The sequence below is a fragment of the Camellia sinensis genome, chromosome 1, assembly GCF_055761805.1.
Source record: "Camellia sinensis isolate YWXY chromosome 1, ASM5576180v1, whole genome shotgun sequence".
NCBI lineage: Eukaryota > Viridiplantae > Streptophyta > Magnoliopsida > Ericales > Theaceae > Camellia > Camellia sinensis.
Window position 1 is genome coordinate 245,418,505 of NC_138961.1, and position 14,415 is coordinate 245,432,919.

The 14,415-nt window shown below is 35.6% G+C and overlaps 1 protein-coding gene across 1 annotated transcript; it reads right to left on the reverse strand.

The window, feature by feature from the left end:
• Window positions 1–3,929: 3,929 nt before the first annotated feature.
• Window positions 3,930–6,957, reverse strand: LOC114287790 (uncharacterized). Its single transcript, XM_082869327.1, has 3 exons — window positions 6,305–6,957; window positions 6,010–6,136; window positions 3,930–4,656 (listed from the first exon to the last, which is right to left on the reverse strand). The coding sequence occupies exons 1-3, from the start codon at window positions 6,889–6,891 to the stop codon at window positions 4,126–4,128; spliced, it is 1,245 nt and encodes a 414-aa protein (XP_082725453.1). The 5' UTR covers window positions 6,892–6,957; the 3' UTR covers window positions 3,930–4,125.
• Between the last annotated feature and the right edge of the window lie 7,458 nt (window positions 6,958–14,415).

Genomic DNA, 14,415 nt, shown 5'->3' on the forward strand with positions numbered 1-14,415 from the left:
TGATTTTGTCAATTAGGAATTTCTATTCTCTTTGATGACCAACTTTGGCTTTAGGGATAAATGGATCTCTTGGATGAAAGCTTGTGTATCTACAGCAAGAATATCCGTTCTAGTGAATGGATCACCTACTGAGGAATTCTCCCCCAAAGAGGCCTTAGGCAGGAAGATCCACTCTCACCTCTCCTATTCAACATAGTGTCTGCAGGGCTTAACATTCTTCTGGTCAGAGCACTTAACCTTGGTATTCTTAATGGTGTGGAAGTTGGGACTAATAACATTCTTATATCACATTTGCAATTTGCCGATGATTCAATTCTCTTTTGTGAAACTGATTGGGATCAATTGGCATCCATTAAATGAATTCTCAGATGCTTTAAAGTACTATCGGGTCTCAAAATTAACTACCACAAGAGCGTTGTGTGTGGTGTCGGTGTGGCTGAAGATATTATGATTTCTTTTGCTAATCTTCTCAACTGTAAGGTGCAAGGCCTTCCTATAAAATTTCTGGGGCTGCCTTTAGGTGCTAATCCTGGCAGGAAATCTACTTGGAAGCCTGTGATTGACAAAATCAAATCTAGATTGTCTGGATGGAAGAGAAAATTGCTATCCTTTGCAGGTAGACTAACTTTGATCAAATCTACCCTTTCTAGCTTACCTGTTTACTTTCTTTATTTATTTAAAATGCCTGAAGAAGTGACTAAAGAAATAGAAAAGATTGAGGCTGCATTCTTATGGGGTGGTAGTGATCTCAAAAAGAAAGTTCATCTAGTGAAATGGGAGGAGGTTACAAAGAGTATTGATCAAGGGGGTTTAGGCATTAGAAGGGTCAATGATTGTTTACTACTCAAATGGTGGTGAAAATTTGGAAACCAAATCAATGCACTTTGAAGGAGAGCTGTTTGCAGTACATATAAGATTAAGGACAATTGTTGGCATCCTCCAATGAAGCCTTCTTACAAGCATTCTAGAATGTGGAGTGACATCTTATCCATTGGGGCTCTTAACAGGCCTATTTTCAACTTCTTTTTGGACAATTGCATCATCAAAGTGGGGAATGGCAACGAAATCAATTTTTGGTCTGATAGGTGGTGTGGTGCCCTTTGCCTGGAATCTGTTTTTCCTCTTCTTTTTAACCTTTCAATTGACCAGGAAGGCTCTCTCCACTAATATTTTGCTAGGAAATCAAGCCCAAATGATTGGAACTTCCCCCATAGAAGAGAGTTGTATACTTGGAAATTGGCTGAAGAAGCTAGACTGAATGCTATATTATCCTCAACTCTTTCTCTGTATACAGATTCTGTAGACTGCTAGGTCTGGTCTAATGCTTCTGTAGGCCAGTTCTCTGTCTCTACTCTTTATTCTCACAGCTCTTCTCTCCTAAGCCCCCATCTCATAACCTATAAGCTTATCTGGAGTTCTTTATTTTCCCCTAGAGTTTTATTCTTCTGTTGGTTTGCCGAAAAAATAGGATTAAATGTTTAGACTTTTTGCTCAGGATTGGTATTCTTGACAACAATGGCCCTGTTTGGTACAGCTTTTTTTCAGCTTATTTCAGCTTTCAGCTTAATTTAAGCTATTTTGATGTGTCTGATTTAGCTTAACAATGCAGCTTATAGTTTTTTGTAAGTCAGAAATCAGCTTATTCTTTGAGTGGGACAGGAGAAACTTAATTTATAAGTTAGAAATCAGCTTATGTTTATAGTTATAAGCTATAAGCTGTTAAGGCATAAGCTATAAGTACTTTTCCACAGCTCTACCAAACAGGGCCAATGCCTCGTTCCTCTGCCCCTTTTACAGTTCTGAATTGGAACCTACTACTCATGTCTTGCTTCATTGTCCCTTCTTTTGGTTAATTTGGTTTGCAGTGATTGGAGATTGGGGATTTCATTGGTGCATTCCTAAATTAGTTGATGGTCTACTTACTTGGTAGATGGGTGGTAAATTTTAGAAACTTGAAAGGTCAATTTGGAGAGTCGTCCCATTAATTGTTCTTTGGTCACTTTGGAAGCACAGAAATGAATGTATATTTTCTAACGCACAACCCAACTCATCTGGTCTACTTGAATTCATCAAATTCAAATTAGCCCTTTGGCTTAAAGCTTCCATTAAGAAATTCTCCTACACAATTGATGATCTTGTTTTCAAGTGGAGATAGATCAGGGGAAGTGCTTGACTTTCCAGTTAATATAGTGATTGCTACTACTCTCCTTCTTCTTATCTCCTATGTGGTTGGAGCTTGCTCAGGATCTGTTGATGTTTGTTTTTGCTATCTGTTGCCGTTAGATTCTGGTGTTTCAAACAGAGGTGTTGCTACATAGTCATGGTTCTATCTGTTGGTCTGCTATGCACTGCGGGTTGTTTTGCTACTTTGCTCAGGATCTGTCTTTTTTGCTCTTGTTTGTCTTTGTTTTTGCTCTGCTCGTTGGTTTCTCACCAACTAGGAAGTTGGAGCTTTATCTAGCTCAAAGCTCCTCTTTGTTGATGTAATTTATCGTACTTTGTATGTGTTTCATCAATAAAGTTTTCTTTGCCGATCAAAATAAATAAATAAAATTAATAATTTAAAAATATAATATAAAAAACAATGATAATTTAGGAGATAAAAAAATTAACCCTTTTTCCCACAAATTTTTGCATTATTTATCATCGTATAATAAAAAATCAAAAATGCTAGAGGCCCCAAAAATTCTACCAAAAATTTTACCAAATGTCTCACATGGGTGTGGGATCACTCATATTTACTTTCCTTTAAAATTTATCCCACAAAAAATACATAATTTCTCAAGAACCTTGAAATACTTTTCCATAAAATTTTTTGTGACAAATGAATAATTAAAATTTAATTTTTCCTTTAACAGAAATGCACATGAAATGTTGAATAAATAGAGGAGGCATACAAGTTCATGTTTTGGTCACACTTGCTACTATTTGTGGGATGGGCTTAATCTCGTGTTAGGGGCTGTCACATAGTTCATGTGATTTGTTTAATCAAACAAAATACCAATTAATGACTAAACCTCAAAAACCCTAACAACAGATAGTAATAATAAATACTTCACAAATCTACTTAAAAGAGCATCTTCTTTGGATAAGTTAGTGCATCATCACTAAACACAATTTTCTCTTTTTTGTGCTCTATTAGAGCTGTTAGTGAGTTGGCTTGTAGATAAGAAAGAAAGAAAAAAAAAGGTCAATTACAAATTTTTAATTTTATAGTTTAATTTAAATTTTATTTTGATTCTTGTTACATTAGTTTGAATAATATAGTCCTTATATTTTAAGTTCATTTTTTACACCTGAAAATATTGACATGTGTTATAAAATTATTGTCTTTAATCTCTAAGTATTTTTTTTTTCCTGGTTATAAGATAGCAATTAGTATGCTAGTAATTAGATTACAACACATGCAAATGTCTCTCCATAGATTCAAATCTGAAATTTCACTCACCTTGACACCTAAGTACCCTCTTCATGACTACTTGGGCAATTGCCCAAGATCCTTTAATCTCTAACTTGAGCAGAAGAATCAATTAAAATTATACTTAAAGTGTAAGAACTAAATTGTTCGATTTAAAATAATAAAGACTAAAGTAAAATTTAAATAAAATTACAAGAGTTAAAATTATAACTTAGCTTAAAAAATAGTCAAATGTTATAGAGTATGCTAACTGGAATGGGTCATTTAAGCAAGAAAAGAGAGAAAGAGAGAGACATTTCAACATTTAAAGAAAATGTTAAAAGTTTTAAATTTTCTATCAAATAAATAAACAAATGTCTCACATGGGTGTGGGGTTCACAAAATTGCAAACCCCACATCCATGTGAGATATTTGTTCATTTATTTGGTAGAAAATTTAGTATTCCTAACATCACCTAACATTTAAATTGGAGCATCTTTAACAAATCTTAGTACACAAAATTGGACCCCAATTTTTGACACAAACTATTAACATATTATTACAGCAAAACAAAACACTACAGCAAAGCAAAGCAAAACAGAAAATGACAAACAAAACCTACAACCAAACTCAGTTTCCCGCCAAAACCACATGGATTTGAAAGACTAGGAAAAAGTTTGAGATATTGAGATAAATAAAACACATCCGAACACCACTTAGCAACTAGCTCAAAAGATTCCTTGACAGAGCATCTCCAACAACACCATATCCTTAGTATTAACATCAAAGCTCATCTCCTTATCCATTAACCCGGCTGGCATCATCTTCATCTCCATCACCAACTCTGCTTTATTGCTCTCATTGAGCATCGATCCAAAATCATCTTCTTCAACAGCCATTTTCTCATAAATTTGATAATCCGCTACCTTATCCGAATCAGAAGTTGGGTCTTTCTGATCTTTATTGTCTTCTTCCAAGTCGGTATTATCAAGGATTCGCAAGTTGGAATCGGATGATGGGCCTTTTTGACCATCATTGACAGTTGAATCTGAAGGCAAGCTCTTGATGTAGTCCTGCAAGAGAGAGCTGTACTGGCCTTTACGCTTGCTAAATCGCCGCCTTTTTGTTGCATTCCAATGGTTTTTTATGGTGTTTTCAGTCCTTCCTGGCATTTCCCTTGCAATGGCTGCCCATTTATTACCTATTTGTCTATGGACCTCAATTAGCTTCATCTCCTCTTCCTCACTCCATAAATCTTTCTACAAATGTAGCAAAAAATTTAAAAAAACAAATGGTCATTCATGTAAAAAAATTACAATACAAGTACGACAGGATGCGTTAATTTTTTTTTTATTATTTATAATTTCTAGTATTATATTATATATGATTTCAAAGAACAATTTAAGAATTATATATTAGTTTAAGAGTTAATAACTAACTTTAGTAAGAAATAAGAAAATATTTTTAAAAAACTATTATTGCATTTTTTCTAACAATAACAATTTGAATTTCATAATAATTTGAATATGTGACCTGTACAAAAAATACATGATACTTTTCAAAATTAATATAAAATATCGGATACGTATTTTGAAGTATCCAATGTATATTAATAAGGTAATGACATGAATATGCTCTCTTTTGAATGTATCTATTCTCTATCGTTGTACTAAAAAATTGATTTATTTTTTCGTGCACACATGAGAAAAATGAAAAGCTTGATGTTCCACTCCATGAACTGTTTGTGAATGCGTATTTGTGTTTTTATGCAAAGGATTTAATTAAAATACTAATAATATAGCACATGGCACTTGTACACATGTTAAAAAAAAAAAAAAAAGAAAGAAAGAAAGAATTAATAGTCGAAGTATTAAAAATTGTATTTATTTTCTAGTGCATAGCATGTGTGGACATATGAGAAAAATTAAAAGCTTGATGTTTGATTCCATGAACTGTGTGTTAATGAGCATTTGAGTTTTTATGAAAATAATATAAATAAAAATTCTAATAATCTAGCGTGGCGTGTGCATAGAAAAAAAATGATTAATAGAAGTACTAAAAATTGGTATTTATTTTCTAGCACATAAAATGTGTGCGCACACGAGAAAAATGAAAGGCTTGATTCCACTCTATGAACAGTGTGTGAATGCATATTTGTGTTTTTACGCAAATAATATAAATAAAAATCCTAATAATCTAGCGTGTGGCGTGTGTGCACATACATAGAATAGAAAAAAATAGAAGAAATAGAAAACCATAATATCTAGCTTTAAATGGTTATGCTAGTAATAGAAACAAAAGAAAAAACTTGATATTCTAGGGTATAGCATGTGTGCAAAACTCAAAGAAAAAAGAACTAACTTTATATTTTATGCAAAGTGATATTTGTAGTAATAATAATAATAATAATAATAATAATAATAATAATAATAATAATAATAATAATAATAATAAAAATAAAAATAAAAAAGTATTTATCTTCTAGTGCATGGCGCGTGTACACGCATGAGAAGGAAAATGTTGATGTTTCACTCCATGAACTATATGTGTACATGCATTTATGTTTTTATATAGAATATATATAAATAAATAAATAAGAAGAAATGAAAAACCTTGATGTCTGGCCTTAAATGGTTATGCCACCTCTCCCTACATTGTTTCCCCATTCTCCCATTCAACATTTGAGCAATGTGAGACCATTTTTTTTCTCCATATTCCTTCACTAATTGCACCAATAACCTGCAAAATGAAAATTTAAAAAAAAAATGATAATTCAAAACACAAAACCAAACAAGAAAATTAAAATAGAGAGAGAACAAATAATTCCAAACAATCTAAAAGAGAAGAAATACATTTCAAAAAATAAAAAAAGAAAAAGAAAAAGAAAATTTATAAAATGAAGTTCACCTATCCTCCTCCGTAGCCCATTGCCCTTTAACTATAATGGGGGTTTGATGAACTTTCTTAGTCCTTTTTTGATGCATCCTTCTCCTCTTGGATTCAACTTTTTTTCGATTTCCACCTTCCTTTGTTAAGCATGAAACTTCATCCGATAGATTCACATTCGTTGATCCGAATGCTTGATAATTTTTTGGTTGAAAAGTCTGACCTTGATTCAACGCCTCCAGTAAAATTCTTGGAGGATAGTTCAAGAACCCTACATTTTGACCGCCATGCATGACATGATTTGCACCGTTTGATCCAGAAGGAATCGATGCGTTTAAATGAAAACGATTGTTTGAGCATCCATTTATCGATGAAGGTTGAAATGGATCGAATGGATCATAAAACGGAGCCAAAACCCCCAAAGATAAAGTGGAGGAAGAAGAGCCTTGAATGGGAAATTTATCAAAATTAGGAAAATTTTGATACAACCCATTCGGCGAAGAAGATCCGATTAAAAGCCCATTTTCCATTTGTGGTTTGGAGTTTTTTTCCGGGGAAAAACTTTGATAGAAAGTTGGATTTTCATTGAAGTTTGCACCAAACTCCATGCAGCTTGAAAAGGAGAGAGAAAGAGAGAAGAGAGAGAGAGAGAGAGTGTGAGAGCGAAAGCAGAAGAAGAAAGATGGGTTGTTTTTGCTTTGAGTGTTTTGAAAATGGGGTCTTTGGGCATTTTATTAGCAGTGAAAAGGACAAGGGTGTGGGCCCAATTCATTTGTGGCCGTTGATTAGTGCATCTGATCACACGGCTGAAATTATAAGATGAGAGTGATGGTTAAGCTTCCATTTCTATGTTTGGAAAGTGAGTTTTGGAGTTTTTTTTTTGATTAAAATAGTTACAAAAAATAAAATAAATTTTTTAATTTAATAAGATAAAATATCACATCTAATCTATAATTATTATATTTTTTTTCTTATAAAAAAGTCAAAAAAATCAAAAGTCTTTTCTAAATCAGACTTTTTAACCTCAAACTAAAATAATAAAAAAAATCAAAAAGTCTAAAAATCAATCCACTTCCCAAATGAAACCTTAGTACTGTCAAATGAGAGGTGAAATATACATAATAATTAGGTCGTTGTGAAGTTGTCTTTTCGTTACTCTCCGTCTCAAAATAATAAATTTTTTGGAAAATTTAATTTTTTTATAGTATAATTATTACATTTTAAAAAAAATTAATTTTTCAAAATTACGTTTTAATAGAATATTTTTTGAAAAATATTAATATTATAATTATACTTTTTATGTTGTTAATAAATTTAAAATAAGGATAAAATAAAAAATTTATATTATTTTTGTACTTAATTTTTAAAAATAAACTAATATTTTAGGACAATAAAAAATAGAATAAAGGATTAATATTTTGAGACGAAAGGAAAGACGAAAGGAAAGGAGTAAAAATTATCAGACAGCAGATGACACGTGGCTTATATGTGCTATGTTTCATGACATGAGTTCCGAAGGTATCACACTTAAAATCAAATATCAACCGTTTGATGATAACCATGACTAAGATTACATTTCTCCAACGGTGGTGATCTATAGTTGAGTATGATAGAATTATTAGTGCGGTAGTATTAAATTAGAGGTGTAACATAAAATGTCTTTGTTTATATATACTAGTTAATAGTATTATTTACACTATAACAAATTAAGGTTTCGTTTGGTTTAGTTCTGCAATTATGATTTGAACGTGGAGCTATAATTTAAGTGTGGAATTATGAATTAAGTTTTTTTAAAAAAAATTTGTTTAGTTATGAGTTTTAAAAACAGTTTTTGAATTTAAAATTTGAAAAAAAAAATTGAGTTATATTTTGAGTTTTGAATTATTGAATTTTGAGTTGTATTTCAAAATTTATTAGATTTATTTTTTTTAAATATTAAAAAATGTTTAAGAAAATTTTAATTTTTTTATTTAAATATTATATTTTATTTTGTAAATACATATATATATTTTTAATTTTAATATTTTAAACAGTTCCGATTCAGACCCCCACATTTTACCACCTCGGCACCTCCACTAACGTGGCAACTGCTTTAGCAATGTGAAGAGGGACATGATTGAGACCCCTCCAATCACCACCCCCACCACCCCACATACACGTGGCGGGTGGTGATTAGAGGAGAAGGAGAAAAAAAAAAAACTGGTCAATCATGATGAGAAGGGATCAAAGGGTAGGGGGAAAATGAGGTCTGGGTCATTATTGATGTGAAGAATACTTGCACTATGATGGGTGTGATACACGCACCTGTGAAGGAAAAAAAAAAAAAAAACCAGAAAAATAAGCACCCTAATTTCACCCTTCCCTCGTCCTAACTTTCACTCTTCCCTCGTCCGTCCGCCATAGCTCATAGCTCTTTGTCCCTCTTCCGTCTTCCCTCTCTCTCTCTCTCGATTTCATACATACATACATTCAGCAATCTCTGTGTATGTCTACCATGCTGAGTGTGAACACATTAGAGAGACTTAATCAGTTTGAGAATACATTGAGAAATAACAGAAATGCTTCGGACAACATTATACATTCAGAAAAAAAAAAAAAAAAATTGATGTAGCCTCACAACATTAGATAGTAGAAGTATGGCAACACTGATTTTCAGAAATAATTTGTTCAGTGTGGCAACACTGATTTTCTGAAACAGAGTTATCAGAAATAGTATACTCTGTCAAATACTATAAAAGTATGATCTGTATAGCTTATAATTAATTTATTTATTTTAATGATGTTGAAGATGGTGTTTTGTTTACTTTCATAGTAAATTGATGAGAAACTTGTGAATGATGAACAAGCATCTAGATAAATAAAATTTGTTGACTAAAGATTCATTTTCTTTATTTTTTGAATACTTTTTCTCAGTGCATAGCAGAAGGTGTTGACACCACTTCCAATTGGATTTCCTGTGTTCATGGTTTACCTTAGCAGTGTAATCATGAAAGTGTTGGCCCCACATCCAATTTAATTCTCTTTTACAGAATGTGAACACTTCCAATTTAATTCTCTTTTACAGATTTACTAAAAGGAAAATGCGTGGTAGCTCGAAAGTACAGTGGCTCGAACGGCTCGACAGCCCAAAACAACGTCGTTTTGGGCTGTTTTTTTTTTTTTCTTCTTCTTCTTCTTCTTCGTCGTGCTGGTCTGAAACCAGAGGAAGAGGAGAGGGAGAGGGAGAGGGAGAGAGAGAAAGAGAGAGAGAGAGAGAGAGAGAGAGAGAGAGAGAGGAGGCAAGTCGTCCGTCGCAGCCCTCCGCCGTCGCCTTTGCCCGATCGTCGCAGCCCCGCATCGGCCGATCGTCGTCGCAGCCTCTACCCCTTCTCCGCCTTCGCCCCCCCGCCTCTGCCTCTACCCCGATACGTTGGCCCCCTCCAGTCCCACCTCCTCCTCCTCCTCCGCCCTCCTCCAACCTCTCCATCTCCCTCCTCCTCCTTCTCTCCCACTTTTTCGAGCCAATTTCGAGCCGAAACTCTTGAGCTACCAATTGCTACCGTTGCTAAAATGTGAACACTTCTTCTACAGAACATGTAAAATTTCTTAGTAACATTTACTAAAATATGATCAATCAATGTCTAAATTTATGTACAAATCTGTAAATCAGCAGTATAACGCAGCGGAATAAAAATTATGGTCATACCTTTCCTGCAGAGTCTGAATAGAAAAGATTTCGTGGGTAAATCACGTGCTTCCTGAATCTGATCAGTCAACCCAGCAGTGGGGTAATATTACAACAGTGAATATCAGCCACACAAATCACAGTTCACAGTGCAAACGGCTTTGATCGTTGTTCTAGGGAGAGAGTCAGAATATGAAAAATTTCTGTGTGTTTTACACTTCACAGGAGGGTCTCAATTTATACATGTATAGGGGAGAGAGGAAAAGCCTCTAGCCTTTATGGCTGGTCATTAATGCACCATTAACCTCTGCAATAAAGGCAGGAGTTGCAAACCCCATTAATGCAGGAGTTACAAACACATGTGGCATGACCATTTCAATCCTTTGAATTTATAACTGTAACTCCTGCATCAATGGGATTTGTAACTCCTGCATTAATGGGGTTTGTAACTCCTACCTTTATTGCAGAGGTTAATGGTGGATTAATGACCAGCCATAAAGACTGGAGGCTTTTCCTCTCTCCCCTATACATGTATAAATTGAGACCCTGCTGTCAAGTCTAAAACACACATAAATTTCCCATATTCTGACTCTCTCCCAAAAAACAACGATCAAAGCCGTTTGCACTGTGATTTGTGTGGGTGATATTCACTGTTGTAATATCACCCCACTGTTGGGTTGACTGATCAGATTTAGGAAGCACGTGATTTACCCACGAGATCTTTTCTATTCAGACTCTGCAGGAAAGGTATGACCATAATTTTTATTCCGCGGCGTTATACTGTTGATTTACATTGGTATCAAAGCCTAGTTGGGTATTTTCATGTTTTCTTAATCATGTATATATATGTACACATTATACAGCATGAATTGTTTGTAAATTTACATGAACATGCTATTGTATGGAATTTATCATGCTTTGTTTATGCCTTAAGAAGTGGGAGATTGATTGATTGTTTTTTGCGCATGGAATTAAATTAAATTTTGATAATTATCACTAGAGGTGCAAGAGATAATTACGAGCATAGCAAATTTTCGATCTTGAGACATGCGTAAAATTATCATTATTTAATTTAGATTCTTTTTTGCTGCAAAATAATTTTTTTTGTGTTGCTATCATTGATATCCCCTGCGCATTTGTTTACTCTATATGTAGAAATGGCTGCTAAGACTGTGGTGGCAGACTTAACTAAGGGAGAGAAATTGGATGGCGACAATTATAACATATGGCGCCGTAAGATCCAATACCTCCTCAATGAGCAAGAAGTGTTGAGCGCACTTGAACAAGTGATGGTTGAGCCAGAGCAGGGCAATACAGCTCAACATCGTCATGATCTTGAAGCCTTCCAGACTTGGCGTAACAAAGATCGGTGTGCGCGCTTTACTATGTTGAGCAGCATGCACAACGACTTGATTAGTGAGTTTGAGCATTGCCCGACTGCATTTGAGATGTGGGAAGCTCTCAAGCAAAAGTTTGGTCTTACCTCTTTGGCAAAGCTACGTGGGCTGACTATGAAGTTTGACTCATATCAGAAAAAGGCGCATCACTCGATGAAGCAGCATTTGAGGGTCAGGTCAGCCATGATACGTAAGCTTGCGGCTGCTGGGTACAATTTGACTCACGAGCAGCAAGTACAAGCTATGATTCGCTCTCTGCCAAATTCTTGGGAGCAGATGAAGCAGAACATGATGCATAATGGGAGTGTGAAAACATTCGAAGACATATCGCGTCATTTGGAGCTAGAGGCTGAGCGCCTTGAGGCGGCTAAGTCTGACGGTTCTGCTATGGTGGTTGAGTCAAGCTCACGTAGGACTTCTCAGTTCAAATGTGGAAAAGCAAAAGGTGCCCGTAAGGAGCAAGCAGCAGCTGCGCTTAAGCCCAATGGCACTAGAACTTTCAAGCGTAGGGCACGAGAGATGGTAATGTTAGAAATGGACGCCCATGTGGCATGACCATTTCAATGCTTTGAATTCATAACTGTAACTTCTGCATTAATGGGGTTTGTAACTCCTGCATTAATGGAGTTTGTAACTCCGGCCTTTATTGCAGAGGTTAATGGTGCATTAATGACCAGCTATAAATGGTGGAGGCTTTTCCTCTCTCCCTTATACATGTATAAATTGAGACCCTGTTGTCAAGTCTAAAACACACAGAAATTTCCCATATTCTGACTCTCTCCCAAAAACAACAATCAAAGCCGTTTGCACTGTGATTTGTGTGGGTGATATTCACTGTTGTAATATCACCCCACTGCTGGGTTGACTGATCAGATTCAGGAAGCACGTGATTTACCCACGAGATCTTTTCTATTCAGACTCTGCAGGAAATGTATGACAATAATTTTTATTCCGCTGCGTTATACTGTTGATTTACATTGGTATCAAAGCCTAGTTGGGTATTTTCGTGTTTTCTTAATCATGTATATATATGTACACATTATATAGCCTGAATTGTTTGCAAATTTACATGAAAATGCTATTGTATGGAATTTATCATGCTTTGTATATGCCTTAAGTTGTGGGAGATTGATTGATTGTTTTTTGCGCATGGAATTAAATTAAATATTGATAATTATCACTAGAGGCGCTAGAGATGATTACGAGCATAGCAAATTTTCGATCTTGAGACATGTGTAAAATTATCATTATTTAATTTACATTCTTTTTTGCTGCAAAATAATTTTTTTTGTGTTGCTATCGTTAATATCCCCTGCGCATTTGTTTACTCTATATGTAGAAATGGCGACTAAGACAGTGGTGGCATACTTAACTAAGGGAGAGAAATCGGATGGCGACAATTGTGACATATGGCGCCGTAAGATCCAATACCTCGTCAATGAGGCAGAAGTGTTGACCACACTTGAACAAGTGATGGTTGAGCCAGAGCAGGGCAATACAGCTCAACATCATCGTGATCTTGAAGCCTTTCAGGCTTGGTGTAACAAAGATCGGTGTGCGCGCTTTATTGTGTGGAGCAGCATGCACAACGACTTGATTAGTGAGTTCTAGCATTGCCCGACTGCATTTGAGATGTGGCAAGCTCTCAAGCAAAAGTTTGGTATTACCTCTTTGGAAAAGCTACGTGGGCTGACTATGAAGTTTGACTCATATCAGAAAAAGGCGCATCACTCGATGAAGCAGCATTTGAGGGTCATGTCAGCCATGATACGTGAGCTTGCGGCTGCTGGGCACAATTTGACTCAAGAGCAGCAAGTACAAGCTGTGATTCGCTCCCTGCCAAATTCTTGGGAGCAGATGAAGCAGAACATGATGCATAATGAGTGTGTGAAAACATTCGAAGACATATTGCGTCATTTGGAGCTAGAGGCTGAGCGCCTTGAGGTGGCTAAGTCTGATGGTTCTGCTATAGTGGTTGAGTCAAGCTCACTAGGACTTCTCAGTTCAAACCTAGAAAAGCAAAAGGTGCCCGTAAGGAGCAAGCAGCAGTTGCGCTTGAGGCCAATGGCGCTAGAAATTTCAAGCGTAGGGCACGAGAGGTGGTAATGTTAGAAATGGGCGCCCATGTGGCATGACCATTTCAATGATTTGAATTCATAACTGTAACTCCTGCATTAATGGGGTTTGTAACTCCTGCATTAATGGGGTTTGTAACTCCTGCCTTTATTGCCAAGGTTAATGGTGCATTAATGACCAGCCATAAAGGCTAGAGGCTTTTCCTTTCTCCCCTATACATGTATAAATTGAGACCCTCCTGTCAAGTCTAAAACACACAGAAATTTCCTATATTCTGACTCTCTCCCAAAAACAACGATCAAAGCCGTTTGCATTGTGATTTGTGTGGGTGATATTTACTGTTGTAATATCACCCCACTACTGGGTTGACTGAACAGATTCAGGAAGCACATGATTTACCCACGAGATCTTTTCTATTCAGACTCTGCAGGAAAGGTATGACCATAATTGTTATCCCGCTGCGTTAAACTATTGATTTACAGAGAAGGACACTTCGCTCGGGATTGCCCTGAGCAGAAGAAGGTACTCCCTTACTTAATTTCTCGCATTCAATTTTTTGTGTCTAGTCAAGCATTAATTGCTCATTCTCCTCATTTTTGGGTTGTAGACTCCGGAGCAACAGACCACATCGTGAGGGACAGAGTAGGGTTCGTTGAGTATCGCCGAGTACCTGCTGGGAGCAGAAAAGTTTACATGGGGAACTAGTCCAGTGTGGAGGTGCTTGGCATTGGCACATTCAAGCTGGAAATGCGATGAGGACGCACCTTGTATCTTCATGATGTTCTTTAGTTTTTGTTTTGAGAATAATGGTGTTAGCATTTATTTGGGAACAATTTTTTAGGGTTTTGGTTATCTTTCAGATGGTTTTTTAGTTTTGGATGTGGATGATTCTAGTCTTAATAAAAATGCCAATGGCTCTGTTTCTAATATTGCATTTTTTTGTGATAATGATTCTATGAGATGGCATGCCAGATTAGGCCACATAGGGCAAGACA

Excerpts from the sequence above, each read along its gene's own strand:
- LOC114287790 (XM_082869327.1), bottom strand. The coding sequence starts at position 6,891 with ATGGAGTTTGGTGCAAACTTCAATGAAAATCCAACTTTCTATCAAAGT. Across the intron at positions 6,137-6,304 it reads TGGGCTACGGAGGAGGATAG|GTTATTGGTGCAATTAGTGA; the intron begins GTGAACTTCATT and ends TTCATTTTGCAG. Across the intron at positions 4,657-6,009 it reads ATTTAAGGCCAGACATCAAG|AAAGATTTATGGAGTGAGGA; the intron begins GTTTTTCATTTC and ends CTACATTTGTAG.